General features: G+C 39.1%; 1 protein-coding gene across 5 annotated transcripts in view; it reads right to left on the reverse strand.

Moving 5' to 3' along the window:
• SPIRE1 (spire type actin nucleation factor 1) overlaps nt 1–26,516 on the reverse strand; it is a 117,111-nt gene continuing 90,595 nt past the window's right edge. Inside the window, exons 9-18 of one of the 5 annotated variants that reach the window (XM_069957798.1) lie at nt 18,990–19,156; nt 13,875–13,965; nt 11,591–11,733; nt 9,286–9,456; nt 7,355–7,387; nt 6,120–6,257; nt 4,274–4,344; nt 3,977–4,004; nt 3,215–3,351; nt 1–2,101 (exon numbers count right to left, since the gene is read on the reverse strand). In XM_069957798.1, coding sequence (XP_069813899.1) covers nt 1,840–2,101; nt 3,215–3,351; nt 3,977–4,004; nt 4,274–4,344; nt 6,120–6,257; nt 7,355–7,387; nt 9,286–9,456; nt 11,591–11,733; nt 13,875–13,965; nt 18,990–19,156 — 1,241 coding nt within the window. In that variant the 3' untranslated portion in view covers nt 1–1,839. Of the gene's footprint in view, nt 2,102–3,214; nt 3,352–3,976; nt 4,005–4,273; nt 4,345–6,119; nt 6,258–7,354; nt 7,391–9,285; nt 9,457–11,590; nt 11,734–13,874; nt 13,966–18,989; nt 19,157–26,516 lie in introns of all 5 variants that reach the window. The other 4 variants (XM_069957797.1, XM_069957800.1, XM_069957799.1 and 1 more) reach the window with 4 other exon arrangements.

The raw sequence follows: 26,516 nt of genomic DNA on the forward strand, positions 1-26,516 counted from the left end.
TGATTTCAAGGCATTTTTATTGTCCTCACAGAAGCAGTGCAGTTGCAGCTGTGGAGAAATGTACAGGGAGGTAAAAAGAGAGAACAGGGAACAGATCCATCATAGGATAAGAGTTCAGTACATCTACAATCAATGTAGGCTGGAGTCACCACATGGCAAGGGTGGGCAACCTTTGGCACTCTAACTGGTTCAGGCTTGCTGGAGTGCCAAAGGAATTGTCAAATGATATGCGCACCTTGTAGGCTACCAGAAGTAAAGCACAGCCGGCTTCGCCTCATGGTCAGCCGACTAAAAGGACATAGAAAAAAAAAAAAAAAACAAAACAAAATAAACACTGGTCACAAATGGTTACATCTCACACCACATGGTGTTTACATGGATTCTACAACTATAAAATAAATGCCTTAAATAAAATTAATACAAATAAGCTATAATTCTGCAGCTTTAACATAAAACAGTCATCAATGCAGCAACTCCTAATATGACTAACAGGATGCTAAAACGGACATTATTACAGTCAATGTACATATAAATATACCTCTCCTCAAGTCTCTGATCTTCCCGCCTGTAGTAAGAGCATACCCCAGTTATTATTAAATATAATACAAGTATTTACAAAGATGATTTTCAATCTTGTGAATGAGAACCTGATAGTAAATGCTGTCCCTAGCATAGTCGGGGATGGACCCGTAACTCTCACCTGCTCCAGTACAGCTCAGTATTTACAATTAGGTGAGACTTACAGGCACATAACCCCTTATCTAGACTAACAGAGTAGAATGATAGATGTCCAAGAGAAATCTGTAATATTGCTACAGTCTGGAAATATTTTTATGGAAAATACCAACACTTGACAAGTACCAATTGGGAAAGTTAATGTATATACATTTTACCCACTAAGCCCACTGACGTAAAATAAGACTTATAAAAGTGATTAGCCATTTGGCAGCTGGTTCGGACCAGTTCAGTTTTCGTATTGTACCCATAAAGGTATCATACTTGCTACCATATTGCTATAAGGTATCTGTACACTAGTAAGCTACTCACTGTACTTAAAATTAAAAAAAAAAAAAAAACTGCACAGAGAGGTGGCTTCTATTTTTTTGCCAAAAGCAACAGATCCCCATTTCATGTATTTTCTCCAATGTCCGTCAATCTACTACGTCAACAGGGGAAAGAAAACGGCATGAAGATCTATCAGTTTTAACGTAAGAGAATGACATTTGGTCTGGGAAGACTTCATTTGGCACTGAGGAAGAAATAAAAGTGCTATGGTTCTCCAGCTAGTGACTTCTATGCTTCTAAGAGAGAAAATCACTGAAGTTACTAGTACCCTATCTCATTAAACATAAAAATACCTGAAGCTTCAATATCTCCGCATAGATCCTACTCCTCTCAAGTAGCTCTGCGTGAAGACATCGTTCATTGTCATTTTGGCGACAGCTAATTTTACATAATACAACCATGACTGAAGACACAATGGAGTAAAGAAAAACAGAAAACAGACCTAATGTTTCATTAGAACATCGGGATATGTACTAGTGTCTGTGAGGTAATGGTTATAGCTTTACCCTCATGGGCCTCTTATGCAGGTAGAACATTCCGATCTCCATGCAATAATGATTAATTACAAATGGACAAATTAATAAAGGCAATTGTTGCTTTTATCCAGTGCAAACAAAAGGCTGCATCAGGAGTGCTGACGCAGAAGGGTCTTGTGCTATTCTGCAGAAGTCAAGTTTACGCAAGCCATTAAAAAACTGGAGACCAAAGAAAAAAAAACAACTGATCATTCATAAACACAAAAGGAAATGAAATTCTGATTAAAAGGCACGAGAGTCAGATCTCATTTATCGTTCTCTCTGTGGGGCGAAATTCAGAAGTCCCAGAAGTTGATGACAAGTAAAACGACTGCGTCTTCCGTTTTAAGCGGGCCCTCTTGTTAGCAAGCGTCAAGCTACGGCGACTGGAGCTAATGATATCAGAGATAAACTTTTTGCAGTCCACGCACACCTCCATGGTGCTCCAATCCTCCATAAGCTCTTTTGGAAACTGAAGCTCATCATCTGATTTGTCAATAGATTTTGACTTGGAGGCCAGCCTAAAATACAAAACCAACAAATGAATGCTACAACCAATACATGTACAGGTAACAATACAGAGGACTACTAAACACAACCTCCTTCTGTAAACCAAGCTAACTGTGAGGGAACACACTCACATGTCTCTAGATTATCTGGTGTGTGGCTGGGGAGGGGCAATGGATAATGCTCAATATTAGATTAACTCTATAAAAATTAACCTGCACCTTGTGTTTCCTTGACAGAAACTGTTACATACAAGGGTCCTTGGTGTCAAGTCTTCTACCCTAATAAAGGGCTTCAAAACATTACGTTTGTAAAGGAAGAGAGTTGCACTCACCGATTAAAAAATCGTCATCTTTATTTCTCCATGATAAAAAGGAAAAATTCAAGACAAAGTGCAGACAATGCATGAGCAGACTGTTTCACATCCTGATATCGCTTCTACGGACCACCTTCTTTCCACATCCAGGGAATTCAACATCAATTTCCTGGAATATCCTGGCCGCATATTCCCGGGAGCACAACTATGCGGCCGGGATCACAGGCATGACGAGAGAGCGAACTGCTTTCGGACCAAAAGTCCAAACAGTTCACCTCTCTCTAATCATCACGTTACTTAAATAATCCAGCTGGTGATGACATCTAGCTCATGTGAAATATAATTAGTGATTAATTAATTATGTTTCACATGAGCTTGACGTCATCACCAGCTGGATTATTTAAATAACGTGATGATGTGGAAAGAGGGTGGTCCGTAGAAGCGCTGTGAGGGCGTGAAATAGTCTGTCACCAACACCTCTGTGGCGTCTGCTCATGCATTGTCTGCACTTTGTCCTGAATTTTTCGTTTTAATCGTGGAGAAATAAAGATTAAGATTTTTTATTCTGTGAATGCAACTCTTTTCCTTCTTTATAAACATGATGTTGCCTATTTATGTATTTTGAGTTGGCACCTCCGATATTTTTTGCTGTCTGCTATATATTTAGCCTGACATTTGCTGGAACTAGTAGTGCCACCACCGCTCTCTATTTTTTACATACCTTCAAAACATTAAATTGGACAAACCATTAAATGTGTTTTCTCCTCAAATATGCAATATTGTTTTATAACCGCAGAATGTAAGTACTTACTTAGGTAAAGAACGCAGGGGACGGTGATGACTGGTGGAAGGCTTGTCAGGCCTCAGGAAGCTGTCCCCTCTCTGCAAGGCAGAAGGTCCCAGAGAGAATATAGGGAGCGTAGAATATGGCTTGGAAGGTAATCTCATCTGTCATTAAAAATAAATAAATAATAAAATATGTATTTAAGATCCAATGTCGGAAATATAAAAAACACATGTGTGTTATTTAAGTAAAAGGCCCCCTTCCCAGTGTTCCCCCCACCCCGGAAGTGCGGTGCATTATACTCATCAAATTACTGTCGACCCTGGCCGCCATCTTGGGTTTATTGCGTCATCTTCTGAAGGCTGGCCGGACCACTCCAGCCGGCCCTCATGCCGGCCCCCCTCCAGCGCGCCATCAGCTGCTCAGCCGCGATTGGCTAAGCATAACTATGCTCAGCCAACCGCGGCTGAGCAGATGATGACTCGCCAAAGAGGGGGCGGCATGAGGGAGGGCTGGAGCGGTCCGGCCAGCCTACTTCAGATGACGCGATCGGCCCAAGATGGCAGCCAGGGTTGACAGTGATCATGTAAGTATAATGCACCACACTTCTGGGTTGGGGGAACACTGGGAAGGGGGCCATTCACTTAAATAACACACATTACAAAGTTGTATAACTTTGTAATGTGTGTTATTTAGTGCATAAAAGTGTAGCACCGCACTACCCTTTTAATGCTTGCAGAGTGCCTTAGTAATTTTGTATGATGCATACTGTATACATATCTATCTTACCTTTTTGCAACACTGAGAACACACAGGCCTGTAAAAGCAAAACATGAACAGGAGTTTAGTCATATTGTCTGGAGAATTCCAAATGTTCCAATTACTAATAATGACATTCCTTCTCTCATAAGCACAGAATTCTAATCCTCTTAATGCAAAGCTCTATATAATGTATCATTAACACCTATATATAATTTATCATTCACACAGATCATTTTATGAAACCATTTAAATTGTCCCGGAATTGTAAGGCATGAGCATAATTATATAAACACAAGACAACAAAAAACTATAAGGCATACTTACCTTTTACAGAACTGACAAGTATAAGACCATGTAAATAGGGAAAACCTTTTTGTTCGACAACACAAACAAAGCTATGAAGAGAAAAAAAGAGGACTTAATGTAAAGGCAACATCTAAAGCCTACTCTGCTTATCAACAGTTAGGAGCGGATGTGTAAATCAAAGGGGAGGAAGAGTGCAACAGCCTGAACCTCTTCAGATTTCAGACTACTGTACCTCAGTGAGTATCATCAGTTCGGGAGTCGCCATGATTGTAAAATTTACTTATACATTTTTTGAGGGAACAACAAAGGAGTAACACAACTTTCTAAATTATAGGAAAAGATATTCCAGAGTTATTTAATAGGGATGCAAATAAATATCAAAAACAGACAGGAGAGCTGACAGATCCTCTGTAACTACAACTGTACAGAGCTGCGCTTTACCATTGATAGATTGACAGCTTGTGATCTGTGCACTTGGTAGATACCAAGAGCCAGATGGAAACTACTTTGGAGTTTTGTTCCTAAGGCCAGTTACTAAGTTGGCTGGTTTGTAGTAAACATTTCATTAAACATGCCAGAAACATTAATTAATGCCCCAGTGATTTATAATAAGAATAAATATTTCAGTGCAACATAACAGCACACTCACATTTCTATGCTGGCTATTATAAATACCTTGCCCTGACAAATTGCCTTTACTGAATAAACAAGATGCAATTTTACTATACCAATTTCTCTCTCGGTGGTTGAATACTTTATTAACCGGATTTAGAAAAAACATGCAAACTGTGAAAGTTCCTCATCAGTCTACCACTGCTATTGTGTGGCAACAACATTGCAGTTACACCTTGCTCCTATGAAGAACAGAGCACATAAACGCAAGACAGTATATTCCTATACAGGAAATGTCATTGTGGCTTATACCACTGGAAAATACGGCTATAGCATTACTGTAGCCATGACAATAATATACAGTAGATATAACACTACTAGTTGTCATCCTGGAGCTTAGGGGATGAAATAGTCATTTCAATGGTGTCTGGAAAACCCCTTTAAATGGTCATTAGATATTTACGAATATGAGATGATACGAGATTCAGAATCAGATACACTTTTGGAAATAGAAGCTATTTCTATTGCACCAAAGTCACTTTTAGGAGGAAGTTCTGAGAGGACCATTGTGAAAATTTTGAGTCATCAGTAAAAAACGTTGAGGTGGATAAAAATCAATCCATACTAACTACACCACCAGCATTGTGAAGGGCAAAAAACAATTATATAGCAGGCCCTATAAAGAATTTGGAACCTGCAAGACATATTGAAAGAGGAAATTCTGTAGAGCGAAAATTACAGATAAATAGGTCCAACGCCCAAAGTTGTTTTATAGTGAAATATAATGAAAAATATTAAAAACTAAAGCCTTTGTGTATTTCCAGTGTACTCATCATGCTCCCAGTAGATGTGTAGTACTGTATTTCCCCCCTCCTTATCAACTGTGATGCTCTGCCAAAAAGGAGCGGTAGTAAGCAGAGCCTGTAAGCAGAGCATGATTGCTATCATGCCTGGACAACCAAAGCTTCACTTTGGCTGTCCAGCTATGATGGTAATTGTGGTTTTGTAACAGCTGGAGGGCCGAAGGTTCCTCATCCCTGCTGTAGAGCAATAGGGAAGACATCAAAGTGAAAAAGACAGCACTGCACAGCTTCCTAGGAGATAGGTAAGTACACTGGGATTACACAATAGTTTTAATTTTTATAATACAAGATTACCTGTAATTTAATTTCCTCTGAATACCTCTCCAAGCTTATAAGAACAAAACCACTTGTTATGACACTAAAATATATATCTCCAAATTTAGTCTTACCTTTCCTTTCTTTAGGGCGGTGTAGACATCTTTATACTGCTGATACTTCTCCAGCTCGGCTTTCACTAAGACTTGGCGTATGTGCATTACTTCCTCCACAGTAAGAGCCAGACATTCAACAGGATAGCAAAACTCCTCCTGAAATTGAAAACATTGGATTAGCAAGGCATATCTAACATAGAGCTACTAAGACTATGAATTCCATCAACCAAGCACCTCTGTTAGTAGTAGGAAGATATAGATATGTACTGACTAGATAATAAAAAATAAAAAAATCGACGTAAAAATAAGCCTGATTTGGAATGGAACAAGACATTGTCTTAGGCTGAGCTCAGCCTGCGTTTTTCAATCCGTTTCACTCTTTCAGTACGTTTAATTTTAACGTACAGAAAGACACGGTCAACCACATTTTTGTGTACGTCACCAATTTCTGTTTGAAATAAATCATCTTGTTATATACAGTACACAGAGGGCATAGACGTTAGAGAGGGGTGTTAGTAAGCGATTAGAGGCGGAGATCCTTATTCTGTGGTGTTTGAGTATCGGCTGCCCATGTTTATACCCTGGAGATCATTTTGGTATTAAAAAAAAATTATTCTGTGTCTTATAAACAGAAAAAACAAACACATCACAGAATAAATTTATCTCCTTGTAAAAAGCAAGCAGGCAAAATCATCACTGAGTGTCCACGTTAAAGGCAGAATGTCAGTCATCGGGGGTGTCAATGGTTTGTGACAGGTTACTCTAAAGTGCATTTGTCACAGATCATAAAAAATACCAATAAATATAGATTCCTGTGTTCTGTAGCATCACCATTACACCTCTGACGGGGTTGTTACAGTTGTTTCCCAGGCTCCCTAATAGTAAAGCTTTGGGACAACCCTTATGGCTTTATGGTCAACACAACTTGCACTACAAAAAGACCAGGACCGATATTTACTTATCATATTAAAGTGGAGAGCACTCTGTTTAATTGTATAATTCACAAAATGTGTATTCCCTTTTCTGCCTTTAAATTAGACAATTGACATGGGTAACACCAGGAAAACATTAGCATTTTTTAATGTTTAGCTCCTAGAAGATTCTTCATTCTTCCCAAATAGTAGATATTAACTCTTACTGGAGGCCAGGTGGGAGAACCATAAACCAAAATCACAACCAGCACCATAAGAGTTAATAAGCAGTGAAATATCACCTGGTTTTCTAATAAATTACTCAAAAACTTGAAAACATACCCCTTTGGGTACATCCGTGACCTGGAGACTAACCTGCTTTCAGGAAAAACCATATTTGTAAGAAGGTATACATTAACTGTCATTTAGCCTAAGAAAATCATTTGTAATATGCTTAATGATTTTGTTTATTATTACTACTGCTATATATTTGTTTTACAGTTAATTTAATTGGAAAGCCAAGGTCAGGATTGTTGCAACAAATATGAAAATTATACACAAAAAGAAAAAAAAAAATCAAGTATATTAAAAAAAAAAATCTGTAAGTTTTTTTCAAAGCAAATTTGTATATAATTTATTGATTAAATGAAATACAAGATTACGTTTTATGACAATGCTCTATAAAAGAAAGCTAAAGAATCAGTGTCATACTATATGTCTTAGCTGGTAGGGAGAACCTGTGAATTTTATTTGGCCTACTAGATTTTAGTATCTTAAAGGCTATATTACAATTTTTTAACATTTTTTTGTCATTTAAAAGTAACAGTCACAGGTCAGAAGTTTTACTCAATAGGGGTCGGGGGGCTGAGACACCCCACAGATCTCTTAAAAGAAAAAAAAGGGGGGCTATACAGGTGGCCATACACGTTAGATAGATGAACATTTCAGACATCCAGCCATACACATTTTAGTCCATATTGGCTGTTAAAGTTGCTTAAACTGATCATACATGATCAAAAAACATTTTTGGGAATGTTGTGAAAATTAAGAGAATATTCTTGATTCTTGCGAATATTTTAGGAACGTTCTGAGAATATTCTTTTCTGAAAGACTTTCTCAGAATAAAAAATGATTCGCAAACTATCAATCTTTTTTCTACTGCCCAATAACTTGCTGAATGGCCAACTTCTTTTTGGAAGAAAAAAGTCAGTTATTGCCCAGTTAGATTGATGTTAATTGTTAAATTTCACCAATGACATAATTTTGGTTCAAATCGAACACTTTTGTCAACACTAAGGTGTATTGCTCAGTGTGCGATGTGGAGGGGGAGTTAAGTGTGTGTTGTATGTTTTCATATAAAGTCTCATAACCTGAAACTTGATATGTCATTATTAGAGATGAGCGAAACTCAAGCATGCTCAAATCCAATCATTCGGCATTGGTATAACGGTGGCTGAAGATGGATACAGCCCTAAGGGCCCTATTACACCAACAGATTATCTGACAGATTTTTTAAGCCAAAGTCTGAAATGAATTTGAAAAGAGGAGAAATTTTAGTCTTTCCTTTATGACCTGTTCTGTTTATAGTTCATTCCTGGCTTTGGCTCCAAAAAAAATCTGTCAGATTATCTGTTGGTGTAATAGGGCCCTTAGGCTGTCTGGAAAACAGCCTATGGCTATATCCATGTTTTCCTGAACTCTTTAGGGCTGTATCCAACTTCTTCAGCCACCGGTATTTAAATGCAGAACAATCGGACATGAGTATGCTCATGTTATTAGTAGAAGCTTTATATATGGTGCTATATTGAAGGAATATGTCATTTAAATGGAAATTTAGCGTATTAACACAACAAATATTCTAGTGTCTGTTAGTGAGAAAATGCTAATGTTTATTTGAATCAAAAAGAAAAGATCAGAACAACCAAGGACGACTCAAACCTTATGCAACATCCCTTTTTACTGAACCTCTCTTAGTCATTTATACCTGACTGGGGTCAGGTCAGAATCCCATTAATCTACTTTTTAGGCTCATAAAATAAGCATGATGATGTTGCTTTATCAGTTTGTTGTCCTTCTCAACAAGATTTCAAATTTCTTATTAAAATGATTGAAAAAAAGAAAACAAAAATCACATACAGATTTATTCCCACAGCAAAATCATTAGGTAGGGTGGTGCGGACGCTGCAGCGAGTTAAGCCACACAGATTAACTACCGCTCCCACCCAGGAGGAAGAGATCAATTCAGATCCAAACTGTAGATGAAAGAGGCAAACCTGGGGGGCTTTCCATCTGCTGGCATAAGCTCTCTCAAACAGATAAAACATAGCCCCTGCCGCCCCAAAAATGGCTGCTTCAAAAGGATGAGACCCCAACAAAGAAGCTGTGTGTATGGTGGAAAATGGTCGGAAAGCCATCCTTGGAAAGAAACTGGTTATCCTAGGTACCTGGATAATAAATAGGGAGGAGAGTGAAGGACACATTCCCCAATGACCACTTCATCTTGTGGTCATCAGTCCTGTATGTGATATGTCAGTATCGAATCATTGCCACAAGGCTTATTGTTACGTGAACGGAATCAGCACTGAAAACACCTCACAGCTCCGTGCCATCATGCTTTCACATACTTAGCCCTGTTCACATCTCACTGTTTTGTTTAGCCAGATGAGCAAGTGCATGTCCAGATTTCATTTTATCAATTACTCTGTTGTCATTCTACATAACATAAAGCCATACAATAATATCAACTATAACTAAACAGGTTATTTGTAAAATGAGCATAGCACATCATTCATTTCACTGTCCGTGCCAAGTGTCTGATGCTATAGGTTGTCTGCTGCTAGACCTCATGGGCTGTGTAGAGACAGGGCTACACCGCACAACTGTATTGCCCTACAGTGACAAGAAAGTGGTGCTGACAACATACTATGTACACTAGGGGGCGCTAAAGTACTTCACATCCAACAAATGCAAAATTGTGTGGACTGTTTAAGATTCTAATATTGTTCTGTAGAAATAATGTGTTATAATGTGAACAGAACAAAGCATCATAAGACTCCTGCTTTAATAATGACCTCAGGTGTGAAGGTTGTGGCCTGGTGCCCAAAGCAACCGACCACGCTTTAGAAATAAACCTGCATTTTTATTTGAAAAGAAAATTTTTTTTACACATACATATTTATTATATCAGCATTATTATTTTTTATCTTAGTATGGCCAATGCCCCACTTTTTGTCCCTGGGAGGATTCAACTATGAGCAAGGGTCAAGAACCACAATAATAATCAAAGCAGCTTGATAAATGCTCCTAAACATACATTACAGCTATCTACCTCAGACCAACCACCGGTTTTACAGCAAAGCAGTGGTCGGTAACCTTGACAACAAGCTGTCAACAATGGGAGGGAAAGAGCAGCATATCAGTAGAAGACGACAAGGGTCATACAATGGTGAAAACCATGCTGCTTTGTCCTGCACTACCCGCTGTGTATATGAGACCTGGATGGCTCCTGTACATTTAGAGTCCGTCCAGGTCACATGACACAAAGCTGAGAGTGAACTTGCTAAGCATGTACTTCTCCCTGCTTGTTCTCCTGATCTGTCGCAGTCTGAAAACTCTGATCTTGAAAAAGTTGAAAATGTCTTTGTGACAAAATATCTAAAGGTTTTTTTTTGTTGTTGTTTTTTTTAAGGGTAATGCTTTCTAAACTAATATAGTTAAACTTGTAGGGCTCATTAAATTAAATATTTTTGCAAATACAAATCATTTAGCAAACTTGTCAATTCTCCTAATATGCTGCTCTTTCCCTCCCATTGTTGACAGCTTGTTGCCTAGGTTACCGACCACAACTCTGCTCTAAAAGCAGTGGTCTGGCTGGTATATATATATATATATATATATTAAAGTATACATACACTGTATCTCTATACATCTGCATTATAGATATATAAACACCAACCCCCACCAATGCATTTAGAGCACAGTTGTCGGTAACCTAGACAGTGTCAACAATGGGGGGGAAAGAGCAGCATATCAGGAAAATGAAGCAGGTTTATTAAATGAATGTGTGTAAAATGTAGTCCAAATTCAAAGGGGTCCAGTTCTGCCCACCTGCTGCCCCCTGATGAATATTTCTGCAGTGACATCCCTACGGCCACTCATTACTGCTGAGTGCTGGATGAATATTTGTAAGGAGGCAACTGGTAGATGGGTGGGATCGGGGCTGTAGTCCAACCCCCAGTGTGCCGCATCACATAATATCCCTACTTTATCTGGAAAAACATATTCTATGTATTATAATAGTTGATTATTTGCTAAATTTTCTAACGCAAGGCATTGTGGTGACTGAAAAGGTCATAGGTCTTTTGACATGATTTATGTTAAAACTATATAGCCCTTTAAAACAATTTGCCTTGGATTCACTCATAGTATTTTGGTCTGTTTAGGGTTCTCATTTTGGAGTAGAACCAACACAGTGTTTTGGACCTAAAGCTACATGTGAACCCAGCCCCAAAATTCCCAGCATCATAGTATATGTCATCTGGAAAAATATGAAAAAGTCGTAGAATGAGGTTTGCCTACCAAAGATCTGGAGCTTTGTCGGGATGGAGGAAGAAAGTTCCGCACATTGGTAGGTGTCTCTTTTTCTATTGAGTGACGCCTCTGTGGAGTTTGCCGCCTCTCCGGCTGAGGTGTAGAAGAGATGGGTAGGAACCTTGGAGGTGCTGAGGAAACAATAAAAAGGGTCATTAAAATTCGTATATTAATCATGCATGGCAGATAAGTCAGTCATTTTATATTCAACTGCTGTAAAACCACTAACAACTGAAGTGAACATTGATAATCTTGTGACATATTATATTAGGCAGCAAAACTAATGTGTTCAAGGGTAAAGCCCCTAGTACACAGGGCAATCAGCAGGAGCAAGCGCTCACTTGCTCCTCATTTTTCCACTGGCTACCAGTGCTATTACACACACAGGCAGGTAAGAGCAGGGAGGGAGCTGACCAGGTGATCATTAAATCATCAAGGCAGCCCATAAAAGATAGCGGCGGTCTGCTGCCGCCATTCCTACTACACAGAACAGCAGCAGATCTGTACTATATGGATTGTTGGTCTTTTAACATGCTGACAGACATTGAAATACAACGATCAGCCAACATTGTGCATGTCGGCTGATCGTTGCCTTTTTATTACACAAAGCGATTACCAGCCGAAATGGCCAATAATCGGCAAATAGGGATGATAATTGCTTTGTTCAATAGATCCTTAAGCATCTGAGTGACAATGACAAGGGTCACACACACTGATGGTTAGATGGCTGAGACAGCGCACTGTCAAAATGGAAGGCTTTGTGGTGAGTTCCCAGTAGTCTGTACTTAGTAGCTACAATATGTGGCCCTAGAATTGAGAACTGCATTGCAGCCTGCTGCTTAAGGGCTTCATAGATTAATACATGACCATTCAGACTCCCATCCACTGTGGAAATGACCTACGCAGGCCATTTGAGCAGTAAAACGGCAGCATAGGGAAATGGAAAATGCTGACCTGGTCTGAGAAATCATGTTTTCTTATACATCACGTGGAAGGCTGGTTCTGTGCATCATTTACCTAGAGATGTACTATGAAAAGCAGTCAAGCCGTCGAACACAGAGTGCTCTGGGTAATGTTACCCTAAAAAGTCCAGTCTATAGAGGACCTAACTTGTAACTTATAGGACAGATCTGATACTAAAATATTGGTGCTAGACAGTGATGGGCACCTTTATAGTTCTTAAAAAGTCCATCCAATGTCCTATACAATGTTAAAGGAGAAGTCCGGCAAAAATTTTTTATTAAAGTATTGTATTGCGTCCCAAAAGTTATACAAATTACCAATATACACTTATTACGGGAAAGGCACATTAAGTGCTTTTTTCCCTGCACTTACTACTGAAGTAAGGCTTCACTTCCTGGATAACATGGTGATGTCACGACCTGCTGGAACTCCGAGAATTGGCTGTGCGGGCTGTGGCTGCTGGAGAGGGGCACCGCGGGACACTGAGGTACAAGGGGTGCCGGGAGGACACTGCCATCATCCTCTCCAGCAGCCACCACACAAGCTCTGGGAGTCGGGTTGTGACATCACCATTTTATTCAGGAAGTGAGACCTTGATGCAGTAGTAAGTATATGTATATTATAGTATATGTATAGTAAGTGTATATTGGTAATTTATGTAAGTTGGGGGGGGGGGGGGGGGGGGCGGCAATACTTTAATAAAAAATTTTGCTGGATTTTTGTAATATGTGTTAATAAGCTGTATGGCCCCTTTACCCCCCTTTCCCACCCCTGACCCTGTGCCCGAAAGTTAAATAAAGTATACATACCAAATTACTGTCAACCCCATCCTCTTCTCCCGGGGCGCCATCTAGAGTCGATGTTGTCAGCAGTGAATGGGGGAGGAAAAGGCTGCTGGAGTACTTGCGCACAAGCAGCCTTTTCATTGACTGGAGCGCATCACATGGTTTCCAGCTTGCTCAGCCTTGATTTGCTGAGCAAGCTGGAGCCATGTAATGCGCTCCAGTCAATGAAAAGGCTGCCAGTGTGCATGCGCACCAGCAGCCTTTTCTCTCCCATTTACTGCTTCACAACCGGAAGTGAGGGAGATCCGAGGCCGGCGGATGGAGATGTGGCCGGTTGTGACCGGGATGGTAAGTATAAATGCTGTGTGTTTTTTCTGTGTTTTTTTTTCGGGGGAGGCCGCCAGAGTACTCCTTTAAGGTGGTCTTATTATTATGTTCGTTGTACACAGTCGCAGTATTGTGATCATTGTATGCATGCAGATTGTAGAGTGAAGATTTTTTTGTTTTGTTTTTCGGTCACTTACTTTTTCTCCCAGCAGCGGTTCCTGGAGATATCTCTTCCAGTTGGGAATTAGACATACTACTGCTGCTTGAGGACTTTTGTACTGTATCCTCCTGGGTGAAGTAATGGGAAATTATCAGTAATTATTGACGGATATACATTTTAGAGCATTTAAACCTTATGAGTAGCATTTATCCATTGCCTGGACTATATCTCCTGGCACAGGTCCATCCCCCTCATGCTGCATGGGTGTATGGACAATCTGACCTAGTAAATAGAAATTAATAAACACTAATCTCCTTTTAGTTAATCTATAATCCTGTTGCACGTTTCACACACAGGCAAACCAAGCATTTATAGAAGGGAACCTTTCTGATTAAACAGCCATCATTGAGAACCAGTTAATCTGCTGGCACACAATACGTGGGATTGCTTTCCAGCATACTATATAATAGGGGACATCTTGGAGCTATTAAACACGATATCTGTAAGTTTATCATAAGCAATTCATAACCAAAATATGTTTCTGAAGTCTATTCCTTAAAGAGCATGAGTGACTTGGGTAATAAAGCAGCACAATAGCATCTGTTAACTGCTTGAAGACAGCCAAAAAGATCTGGATATCCCGCCACTAACTTGTTCTACAACCTGAACTACCAGTGCTGGTAAAGCAGCTATTTCCCTTTTTAACAGACAGTGTACAGAGCTGCTATATTGGAGGACAGAAACATGACAATGCAGATTTAGTGTTTTACACATTATACGATAAGCTGAAAATTTCCAACAAATGTGATAAAACTATTATATCACTTACCTACAGTACACCTAGGTACCTGATGAGAAATAATGCCCCCAAATCAAGACTACTCCCAACATGCACTTGTTGAGCTGCCAGATCCCTATTATAGATACCTCAATGTACTACCCCTTTAAATCTATCCAGTCAGTGGCTCACTCCGTGCAATATATAACTGTTCCAGGTTGTGAGGGGTCTCTCTACCATATTAAAAATTGTTTATTTCAGGCAGGAAAGTGTATTTCTACTAATCTAAACGGCCACTTTGTTGGATGAAATAATTTCCATGAATGTATTTAGCTTATTCTTTAAGTGCAACAGTCATGTTTTTTGTTTTTTATTTTTTTGCAGGAATTAATAGTACAAGCGATTTAAAAAAAACTCTGTAATAGGTTTTATTAGGCAAAAAAGACTCTTTTTGTACTCAAAAAGCAGTTTCCCAGCCTCCCACCCCACCGTCGCTTCCTATCTGTTCATTATTAAGTAAATCTGTCTTCATTACAGCGAAGCAAAGTGAAGACGGGTTCTGCTGTGTTTATTATATCTTATGGAGGGGTGAGATGAGTGAGCAGGAAGAGTAGACATGACTATCAGCTGTTTGTAGACTGTCTGGGCATCTAAAATGCTAGATTCAGGGGTCAGAAAGGTCAGTGCTTATCTACAAACTTGCTGAGAGAAGATTGCAGGGTGTTGTGGTGTGCAGGACTGATTTCTCTCCTCCGTGCTCACTCTCCTCTCAGCCTCTGCCCTCTCCATAGAGCATAATGGACACAATCCTGCTTCTTGTGAAGTGGTGGTGGTGGGGGGGGAGGTTAAAAAAAATGTTTGTTTTTTTTAGTACAGAAGGAAACATTTTTTGCTAAATAAAACCTATTACAGAGTTTCTTAAAAACGCTTGAACTATTGATATTTATTGATTTCTGAAAAATTACATTTAAATGACAGTTATGCTTTAGGTTTATTTTATTAATAGAAATCATGTAAACATTTTCTTCCATTGACTGCTTTATGGGGAACCTGTCACACTGAAAATGAAGTCCAATCTGTAGGCACCATATTCTAGAGCAATGTAAGCTAAGCAGACAGATATATAAGTTGGGTGGGAAAAGATCCAGAAGAATTAGTTATTTCTGCACCTAAAACCCTGCTTGTGATGGGCTTTACAGTCCAGGTGTGGTCCTAATCAGTGATTGACAGCTATCTCTTTATACAAAGCCTAACAGAAAAGACGAACAATCAAGGAGTAGGACTGCCCACAGGACTCAAGCTTAGAATAAAGTTTTAAATTAAAATTTGTAGTTATAATTTTTCCCACAAAACTGTGTATTAATCTGCTCAGCTCCTTTTCCTCTATAGAACACTTCCTACAAACATGCATTGTATTCTTAGTTTAAGGTTGATTAAAGGGGTAGTGCGGTGTTCGACATTCATTCACTAAATAACACACATTACAAAGTTATACAACTTTGTAATGTGTGTTATTTAAGTGAATGCCCCCTTTCCCGTATTTCCCCACACTGGAAGTGTGATGCCGTATACTCATCGAATCTCGACCCCTGCCGCCATGTTGGGTCAAACATGTCATCTTCAGGAGGCCGGCTGGACCGCTCCAGCCCTCCCTCATGCTGGCCCCCCTCCAGTGTGTCATCAGCTGCTCAGCCGCGATTGGCTGAGCATAACTATGGGAGGGAGGGCTGGAGCGGTCCGGCCAGCCTCCTGAAGATGACGTGTTCGACCCAAAATCGCGGCGGGGGTCAACAGTGATTCGATGAGTATACGGCATCACACTTCCGGGCTGGGGGGAACACAGGGAAGGGGGACATTCACTTAAATAACACACATTACAGAGTTGTATAACTTTGTAATGTGTGTTATTTAGTAAATAACACCACACTACCCCTTTAAAGGGGTAAGCTGGCAAACTATCTTTCCTTTCAACTCAACTGGTGTCAGAAAGTTATACAGACTTGTAATTTACTTCTGTTTAAGAATCTAAAGTATTCCAGTACTTATCAGCTGCTGTGTGTCCTGCAGGAAGTGGTGTATTCCTTCCAAGCTAACACAATGCGCACTGCTGCCATCTCTGGCTGCGACAGTAACTGTCCAGAGCAGTAGCAAATCCCCATAGGAATCCTCTCCAGCTCTGGATGGTTCCAGGTGACAGCAGACAGCACTGTGGAAAGAAAATGCCACTGCAGGACATACAGCAGCTGATAAGTACCAGAAGACCTGATTTTTAAATAGAAGTAAATTACAAATCTATATAATTTACTGAAACCAGTTGGTTTAAAAGAAAACATTTTTCACCGGAGTACACCTTTAAATGCTTTCTGAGATATGACAAAGGGTCCACTTTTATCCCAGAGACAGTATTACTTGTGTCTATAGGCTGGGTATAGTGGTGCTTCTGGGGGGGGGGGGATTTTCGTTTTTTAATTAATTCATTTAATTAACTGAACCTCACAACATGCATTTACACTGTTATATGCAACCACCTGATCTCAAAAGTTGATACAAGTGGATTGATGACCTACAATCTGATATGATGTTAGGTCTGCAGAATCACATTGTTGGAGAACACATCTTGTGTGTCATGTAAAAGCATTTAAAATATCCCGCTCCATACACATGCATGAACAGGAGGCTCATGAGTCATAAGTACTGTGGACGCAGAGAATAGCCACATGCTGAGCTACAGCTGGGGAAGATGAATATCAGGGCTGGGTATAATGTGCAGCACTGCTTAAACTGTACAATTATAATAGAGATTCTCATAATAAACCTATAATGACACATGTGACAGCATAACTGTAGAAGAAGCAGAGAGACTAATACTGGAGGCAGAATTTCCTATTATTATTATTATTAGTATTATCCACAAAGATAACTGGGCTAAAAGCTGGGGTATAGCTATACTAAACTTTTATAGTGGTCCAAAAATATATGGAAACTAACAGCATAAACAGCACATGTTTTCATCAAACAAGTAAGATACGTTGAGATAGGTGTCCTTGCTAATAGAAACACATTACAGAATGACTACGGAAACTTTTCATTGCAGTAGCTGGACCATTATGATTATTTGACATAATCAGATGGGTAATCCCATGACCAATACTACTGTTGTCCAAACTAAATGTACGCCATGACAGCAGTTTTTGCAGTGCTCTGGCAGATTACAGTCTGCAGGGAAATTCCTAACACTCATTCAGATTATTAGTACAAAGCTCCACCAGCTAAATGGGAATGTTCCTAATACCATAATCATATAAGAGTTAGAATTGCTATTTATGCTTCTGCTATTTTTTAAGTATAAAGCAGAGTATCAGTTCCCCAGGAATAGAAAATGCAAAGTCAGGACCAAACAGTACAATTATGAAGTTGTCTAGACCTGGGACGGTGAACACTCCCTGGTACACACATATACATAGGGCACAACTAAAGGCAGTTATTACTGCTGCTTATGTAAGAATTACATGGCATGCCTGTAGTGGTGGAGTCTTCAAGGTAATGATGCAGAACACACACAATCAGTGGAGTTCTGCCTACTTCTAATCTATGTGAAGCTCCTCTTACTATGTACAAAGTGGAACACTTCACAAAAGCAAATCACTTTGCATATATATCATTGTGTAAAAGTCTGCACCTTTTAAACACTAATAGTAGTTTTAGCTTTTTAAAATTCTTTTTATTCCAAATAATAAAACAGCGTGTAAAAGGAAAACTTCCATGTTTACCCCTCCAACTAAGTTATAGAAAGCCACACAGGGGAAGGAGGAGTATCATAGATTGTTCTTCTCTCCCTGTACATTGACTGCTGTGGTCAAAAGTCAAAGCTTAAAGGAGAAGTCAGGCGAAAACGGCAGAGAGGATGATGGCAGAGGGACACAGGGCACTGGAGGGACTGAGCATCCCTCTGTCATCATCCTCTCCAGCAGCCACAGCCCGCACAGCTCTGAGAGTCGGGTCGTGACATCACCATTTTATCCAGGAAGTGAAGCCTTGATGCAGTAGTAAGTGCAGGGGGGAAAAAAGCACTTTATAAGCATTTCCTGTAATAAGTGTATATTGGTGATTTGTATAACTTTTGGGGCGCAATACAATACTTTAATAATGATTTTCACCGGACTTCTCCTTTATTGCAAGGGAAAGCACACTTAGTCAAATCGCCCAGAACAGGATCTAGTCCCACCTTGTGAGGTAGGGTAAGGCTTCCTGATCTCACACAACAGAATAGATCCAAATTTTGGCATTAAAAAAAGATATTGCTCGTGTACACAGACTGTTACAGCGTGCAGTAAAGCAGCTGCAGCATGCCTGCAGTTGGAAACTAGCACTTACCTCTGACTCAGAGCTGTCCAACTCAGCAAGTGTTGGGGCCTTTAACAGCCTCTTCCGTTGAACTGTCATGTGCATGGATCTTCCATTGAGTCTGGACTGCTCGGCTACATTTCCATTTAACACTGTGCGGCTCGGTTGCTTTCTTGAAGCTTCCGGAGTTGAAACATCTGCATTTATATACAATACAATAAGTAACATCATCTGCATAAGAAACAATGCAAAGAGATGCAACCTCTATGCAGCCTTCTTTGCTTTTATTACACAAAGTAGCATGGCCTGGCGGCCACAATATTGCAACATCCTAATCATAGAGGAGAAGCTGAGACACTGTGTAATAAGGAACGCCAAGTCAAAGAGATAACTAGTGATTAATGCTCACGCCTGATGTCATCACCAGGAAGAAATTATACTTTTTTTAACGATTTTTATCTTTCCTTACAGTTCCTCAACCATCATGTAGGAATAATATAAATAGTAACTCACTAATAGACAAGTACAGATATAATGGGGGAGATTTATCAAACATGGTGTAAAGGGAAATTGGGGGCTCAGTTGCCCCTAGCAACCAATCAGATTCCACCTTTCATTCCTCACAGACTCTTTGGAAAATGAAAGGTGGAATCTGATTGGTTGCTAGGGGCAACTGAGATAGTTTCACTTTACACCATGTTTGATAAATTTCCCCCAATGTGTTTATATGTATGGAAAGTAAACTAAAAAAAAAAACTGCAGGCAAAACATGCTGCTGGCATGCACGTGGAGAGTGTGGACTTTGTAACTAATGACAACCGATATAAAATGTCACTTTCTTAAATCTTGACATCTAAGCACTTCTTACAATTCTTATCATGCAAGTACAGATCTAAATGTAAGTCCTGTATATTTAACTACTATTGTAGTTAAATATATAGTAGTATAAGACTACTATTGTACTAACAAAGCAATAGACCTACAGTACATAATGTCAAGCTGAAGTAATGCAGGTTCTGCATCCTGTACATACAGGTAAAAGTCTTTTTATGTGACATAACATAGCAAGAAAGGAAGAAGATGGCAAAGGGTGCCATTTAGTGTGGCCCCAACCACTAGGACACTGAAATACATAAACATATAACACACCTGTCTGGTAGATGTAGCCTAAATGGAGAGGGGGTTTATGGGTGATACCCTCAGTTGTTTCTGTATGGCTATTAAACTTTAATGAAGACAGCTGTGTGCTTGTGCATCTACCTAGTCCATGGGTAAAGCTAAAGCTTTGGATTTGGCTGTCCAGCCATGATGGGAAATGTAGTTTTGCAACAGCTGGAGGGCCGCAGTTTGGAGACCCATGACGTAGTCTCTTCTCTGAAGCGCACTCTCTTTCTGTCCACAGGTGGGAGTGCCAAACTAATTCACATTGATGGAATATGTCAATGTCATAAATGGTTTGGAAGAGAATACCCCTTAAATTTTTATTGTGGTCCATGGAGTGGCATAATCTCACAATGTGGCCCTTAAACTAGAAAAAGGTATACACCCCTGGTCTAGGAGTATTCTTATACATTTAAACACTAAGTATGTGTTTTTCATACAAAGTATTTACTATTCAACCATGACTATAGAGCTCCTCTTTTTTTTTATAGCAAGCTAGAACCTTTCAGGTGGTCCCGCTGGAGACCTAGGCCTTTCTAACAGGCTTATAAAACTTACATTTTATTATCTTCAATTAAATGTCACTTGGAGAGCAGGTCCAAAAGAAATAACATGATTTAAAGTCTATAGTTGTGAATCAAAAACTACAGTGTTCCTAGTACATTTATCTTTCATTTTGGTGCGTTACCTCTGATGTACAGTATATCAAGAGTCTCTAGATACAACCAAGACAGTTCACCCTCTCAACATGTTTTGCTATATGAACATCTTTATCAGGGGACTGGCACAGTAACTATGGCCATCATTTGTATTCTGCAGTTATATCCAATATTGTTAGAGGATGAAACCTGATGGAATTAAAGCAACTATAAAGATCTTACAAAAGCCACCAGCCCAGTAATTCTTTACATTATAAATCCAACTATTATGTGGGTTTAATACATGAGAACAGTCATAGAAATTGGTAACTTTCAAAAAATCATGTGCAGCTTCATCCTAATATTATACATACATGGACATTAAAAACAAAAGACTGGTTGCCATGTTTGTAAAGGAAATTCTGTAAAAAATTAGTTTTGTGAGACATGGTCACAACTCTACAACTTTACATACACAGCACAGAGTTCTGCACATATCACAAGACTGGGAGTAATAGGTGAAGGATGAAAATAAATGACAAAATGATAAAAATAATTTCTCTCATGGTCAGGAACTATTTTAGAGCCAATATATTACCGTAAGTAAAATACATAATGCATAAAATGCATGGGAAAAAATGTAGAAGCAGATGCACCTTAGCCAACCTACACCAAAAGCTAAAAATCAAACAAAAAAACAATACAGTACTATTTTAGCAGAATGGAAAGGACCAATCCTATTAGGGTTAGGTTGACAACACACAACTACTACAAGTCATAAAACTGGATGTAAAAGCTACCTTTACATCTGTTTACCACCTGAAGGTGGATTTTCCATTTGAGGAACTTTTCCATTCTGGTAAAACAGCATGAATGAGGCTGGGTTCACACTATGTATATTTCAGTCAGTATTGTGGTCCTCATATTGCAACCAAAACCAGGAATGGATTAAAAACACAGAAAGGATCTGTTCACACAATGTTGAAATTGAGTGGATGGCCGCCATTTAATGGCAAATATTTGCTGTTATTTTAAAACAACGGCTGTTGTATTGAAATAATGGCAGTTATTAACTGTTATATGGCGGCCATCCACTCAATTTCACCATTGTGTGAACAGATCCTTTCTGTGTTTTTAATCCACTCCTGGTTTTAGTTGCAATATGAGGACCACAATACTGACTGAAATATACGTAGTGTGAACGCAGCCTAAGGCTGGGTTCACACTATGCATATTTGAGGCTGTATTTGGTTCTCATGTCAGGTCCTCATAGCAACCAAAACCAGGAGTGGATTGAAAACCCAGAAAGGATCTGTTCACACAATGTTGAAATTGAGTGGATGGCCGCCATATAACAGTAAATAACGGCCATTATTTCAATATAACAGCCGTTGTTTTAAAATAACAGCAAATATTTGCTATTAAATGGCGGCCATCCACTCAATTACAACATTATGTGAACAGATCCTTTCTGTGTTTTTAATCCACTCCTGGTTTTGGTTGCTATACAGCCTCAAATATACAGCCTCAAATATACGTAGTGTGAACCCAGCCTTAAAGGGGTAGTCCACCCAAAAAATTTTTCCTTCAAATCAACTGGTGCCATAAAGTGCCAGAGATTTGTAATTCACTTCTATTAAAAAAACTTAAGTCTTCCAGTACTTATCAGCTGCTGTGTGTCCAGCAGGAAGTGGTGTTTTCTTTCCTGTCTGACCCAGTGCTCTCTGTTGCCTCCTCTGTCCATGTCAGGAACTGTGCAAAGCAGGAGCAAATCCCCATAGAAAACCTCTCCTGCTCTCCAGACTGGAAATAATACAACTTCCTGTTGGGCATACAGCAGCTGATAAGTACTGGAAGGCTTGAGATTTTTTAATAGAAGTAAATTACAAATCTCTGGCACTTCATGGTAGCAGTTGATTTGAAAGAAAAAAATTTTGGGTGGACTACCCCTTTAAGCTGTAAATGCGGCTGATGACCTACTCACTGACATGGCTTTATGATGTTGCTGATCCCTAGTAAATCTAGCAATCACCAGCTTTACTCGATTTCACCGACAACTATACTCGGACATGAGAGAGTTCTTACTGTCTACACTAAGGAATTCTACTGTATGGTGGCTTTAAACTAAAACCAACTATCCCTCTATCACATAGATATCTATCTCTGAGCTCTCCCACTTACTTAAAGGGTTTTGAAAGGGTTGTAAGAACAAAGCATGTTCCTACTACTACGATACACACTTGCACTAATACGTTAGATATTCAGTGATTTTATCAAGCTGGACATTACTCTACACCAGCAACATACAAGTACATGTTAGTCTGTGATACTATCAAGGTAATGAACTAGATCGAATGTTTACTGATGTCTGGAATCGATAGATGTATCAGGCCATTATCAGTACTGCTGCTTTCTAGCAAATAACATACACTCAAAACTAAGTCACACAAGTCTTGTACTTGATCTAGTGTTTAACCCTTGTGATTTTTAAGGTGGAATGACATCTTTGAAATCTATGAAATCTTTATTCTGATTAGATAACTCATAAGGCTATTCTGAACTACAAGTCACCCCCAATCATTAACAAAAGGATGTATTTGTATATGTGTGTGTGTGTGTATATATATATATATATATATATATATATATATATATATATATATTTGAGAGAGAAAGAGAAACTGCAGTTTTACATAATTCAAGAAATTAAACAGGAAAAAAGAAAATCAACAAAAATGACTAAAGTGGTGAGTTATACGTGACCTTATCAAACATGTTACATAGAAGGTGGCTGTTTTACAGCCATATGCTATATCTAACATTTGTTTGATAAGTGCCATATAATCTTCAGCAAGTCCCCCACCCATCTAAAAGAACAATTCTCCAGTCATTTTGGTTTCAGCTGTTGAATCTCTGACCATGACAGAAAGGGACTATACTGACGAATGACCACATGAAGAGGGGGACCACAACATCTACGAGAATACGCCAGGTGCACATTTTACCTGACAAGTCAAAACTGTAAGACATGCTAAGGGGCCGCATTACTGGAAAAACAAAAATTTTCTGTTAGGATAAAAGTAACAAAGTAAAATGCAGGAACAATTATACATTTCAGATAACCTGATCTGGCCTGAATGGCAGTATCTGAAATGTGACACAGAAAAAAAAGACATCATGTACAAGACACATAACAAGTTTTTCTACTAAAGTTAAAGGGGTAGTGCGGCGCTAAACAATTATTCACTAAATAACACACATTACAAAGTTATACAACTTTGTAATGTATGTTATGTTAGTGAATGGCCCCCTTCCCCGTGTTTCCCCCCACCCACGCCATCTTTGGAAGTGTATTGCTCTATACTCACCTGTAGTGCTCTATACTCACGTGATCCATGCCGCCAATCGTTGCTGAGCAGCTGATGACGCGGCAGAGGGTGGCCAGCATGAGGGACGGTCGGAGATTACATCATTGTCGCAAGATAGCGGACAGGGGTCGACAAGGATCAGGTGAGTATAGAGCACTACACTTCTGGGGGTGGCGTGTGGGGGGGGACACGGGGAGGGGGGCCATTCACTAACATAACATACATTACAAAGTTCTATAACTTTGTAATGTGTGTTATTTAGTGAATAATTGTTTAGTGCCGCACTACCCCTTTAAGGTCAATACAGCAAATTTTTTATACAAGGCGCATTTTCCACTAAAATTAAGAGAAGAACCTAAAATTCTAAATCCTTTAGCTATTTTCTTGTATCCAGTTGTTAATACACAATCATATTTTACATATACATACATCCCAGTATAAAGTGAAAAAGTGATTTTATTCACCCATCAATGTGCAACGTTTCGATCTCTCATTGAGATCTTTTTCAAGCATCCACCTGAGCCTTTGAGCCAACACAGTGCCATCTTGCAAACTTCCGCTTTCTATATATATATATATATATATATATATATATATATATATATATATATATATATATATATATGCAAATTTACAGCACAAATGAAGCTAAGCAAAGTGGCACGGACTTTAAAGGTAAACTGACTGCCGAAGCGCTTCGCTTGTACTGTAAATTTGATTTTATATATATATATATATATATATATATATGTATTTGATGTATATATATATATATATATATATATATATATATATATATATATATATATATATATATATATATAATTTTTTTTAAGAAGGTTGCTATTGTAAATAAATTTGTCAATTACTTAACTCTGGACTTAAAGTGCATGGCTGTATAGGGCTTTTGACCCTGAATCCATCTGTACCTCTTATTAATCAACTAGCCCCTCCAGCACCGAGATATAAGAGTTTAAACATATCTGCTATTTAGAGCCCTATTACACCAACAGATTATCTGACAGATTTTTGTAAACCAAAGCCAGGAAAGGATTTGAAAAGACGAGGAATCTCAGTCTTTCCATTGTTACCTGTTCTCTGTTTATAGTCCAGTCCTGGCTTTGGCTCAAAAAAATCTGTCAGACAATCTTTTGGTGTAAAAGGGCCCTTAGGGCCCTATTACACAAAACGATTATCGTGCGAAAAATCGTTAAATCATTCGAATCTGTGTAATTGCAGGCAGTGATCGAAAAATCGTTCGTATGCCGTTGATCGTTTATTTAGATCTGAACCTAAAATTATCGTTAATCGTTCGTTGTAATTCCACGTTCGTTCGCTCAAGTTCCGTGTTTTTTCACTAATCATTCAGTGTAATAGCACATTGCCCATTGTTTTCCTGAGATCAGAAGGAATAAACGATCATGGTAACGATCACTGTAACGATCGTAACTAACGATTATTGTTCTGTGTAATATTGTAAACGATTTCAGGTTAACGATATACAATCTCATTTGCGATCGTTTATCGTTAGTCGTTAATTGTTTTAAAAAAAAAAAAATCGCTCAGTGTTATAGGACTCTAAAGCTGCATTCCCACGTTCCGTGATCCGGACGTGAAATGCATGTACCGGAGTCCCCCCGCGCCCGGACAGCATCTGTAATTAGATGCTGGGAGCGGGGGAGACTGTATTCATAAGCGCCGCGCTGTAGTAACAGCACCGCGCGGCTGATTCATTACAGCGCGGCGCTTATGAATACAGTCTCCCCTGCTCCCAGCATCTAATTACAGAAGCTGTCCGGGCACAGGTGGACTCCGGTACATGCATTCCACGTCCGTGATCCGTCAGGATCACGGAATGTGGGAATGCAGCCTTAGTCTTAGGAGCCCAATGGAAAGTAATAGGAACTGTTTTTAGAAAGGCCATACATATCCAATAGAAGTAACAGGCGTGATGGATTAATCCCCTCTCCCCAATGAAAACTGGAATGTAAGGTGACATAAATGCATGTGGCCATGCATTTATGTCACCTGTGGGAAGAACATACATTCCCTTAATCAGATGTGCGTAGATAGGTGGTTACACATCAAAAAGACAGGATTTTCCACATACACATACCATCTGCTATAGTGATTTGAACCTACAATCTGAAGAATAACACCTTTAAATAATCACACTAACCACGGAAAAAGTTATTTGTGAATGGCTGTCTCAGTACTTTATAACAGTAGTATGGACTCATCCACCTTAGTGTTAGGAAGTTGTCAATCACTAAAAGTTTGTATACATACATTGCTGCATGTAAATAGGCCTTAAGGTATATGGAGAAAACAATTCTTTATAAGTAAGGAGTTTCCCAACAACACCCACGTTTGGCTCATTGCTATTCATA

The sequence above is a fragment of the Dendropsophus ebraccatus genome, chromosome 2 (genome assembly GCF_027789765.1).
Source record: "Dendropsophus ebraccatus isolate aDenEbr1 chromosome 2, aDenEbr1.pat, whole genome shotgun sequence".
NCBI classification, from domain to species: domain Eukaryota; kingdom Metazoa; phylum Chordata; class Amphibia; order Anura; family Hylidae; genus Dendropsophus; species Dendropsophus ebraccatus.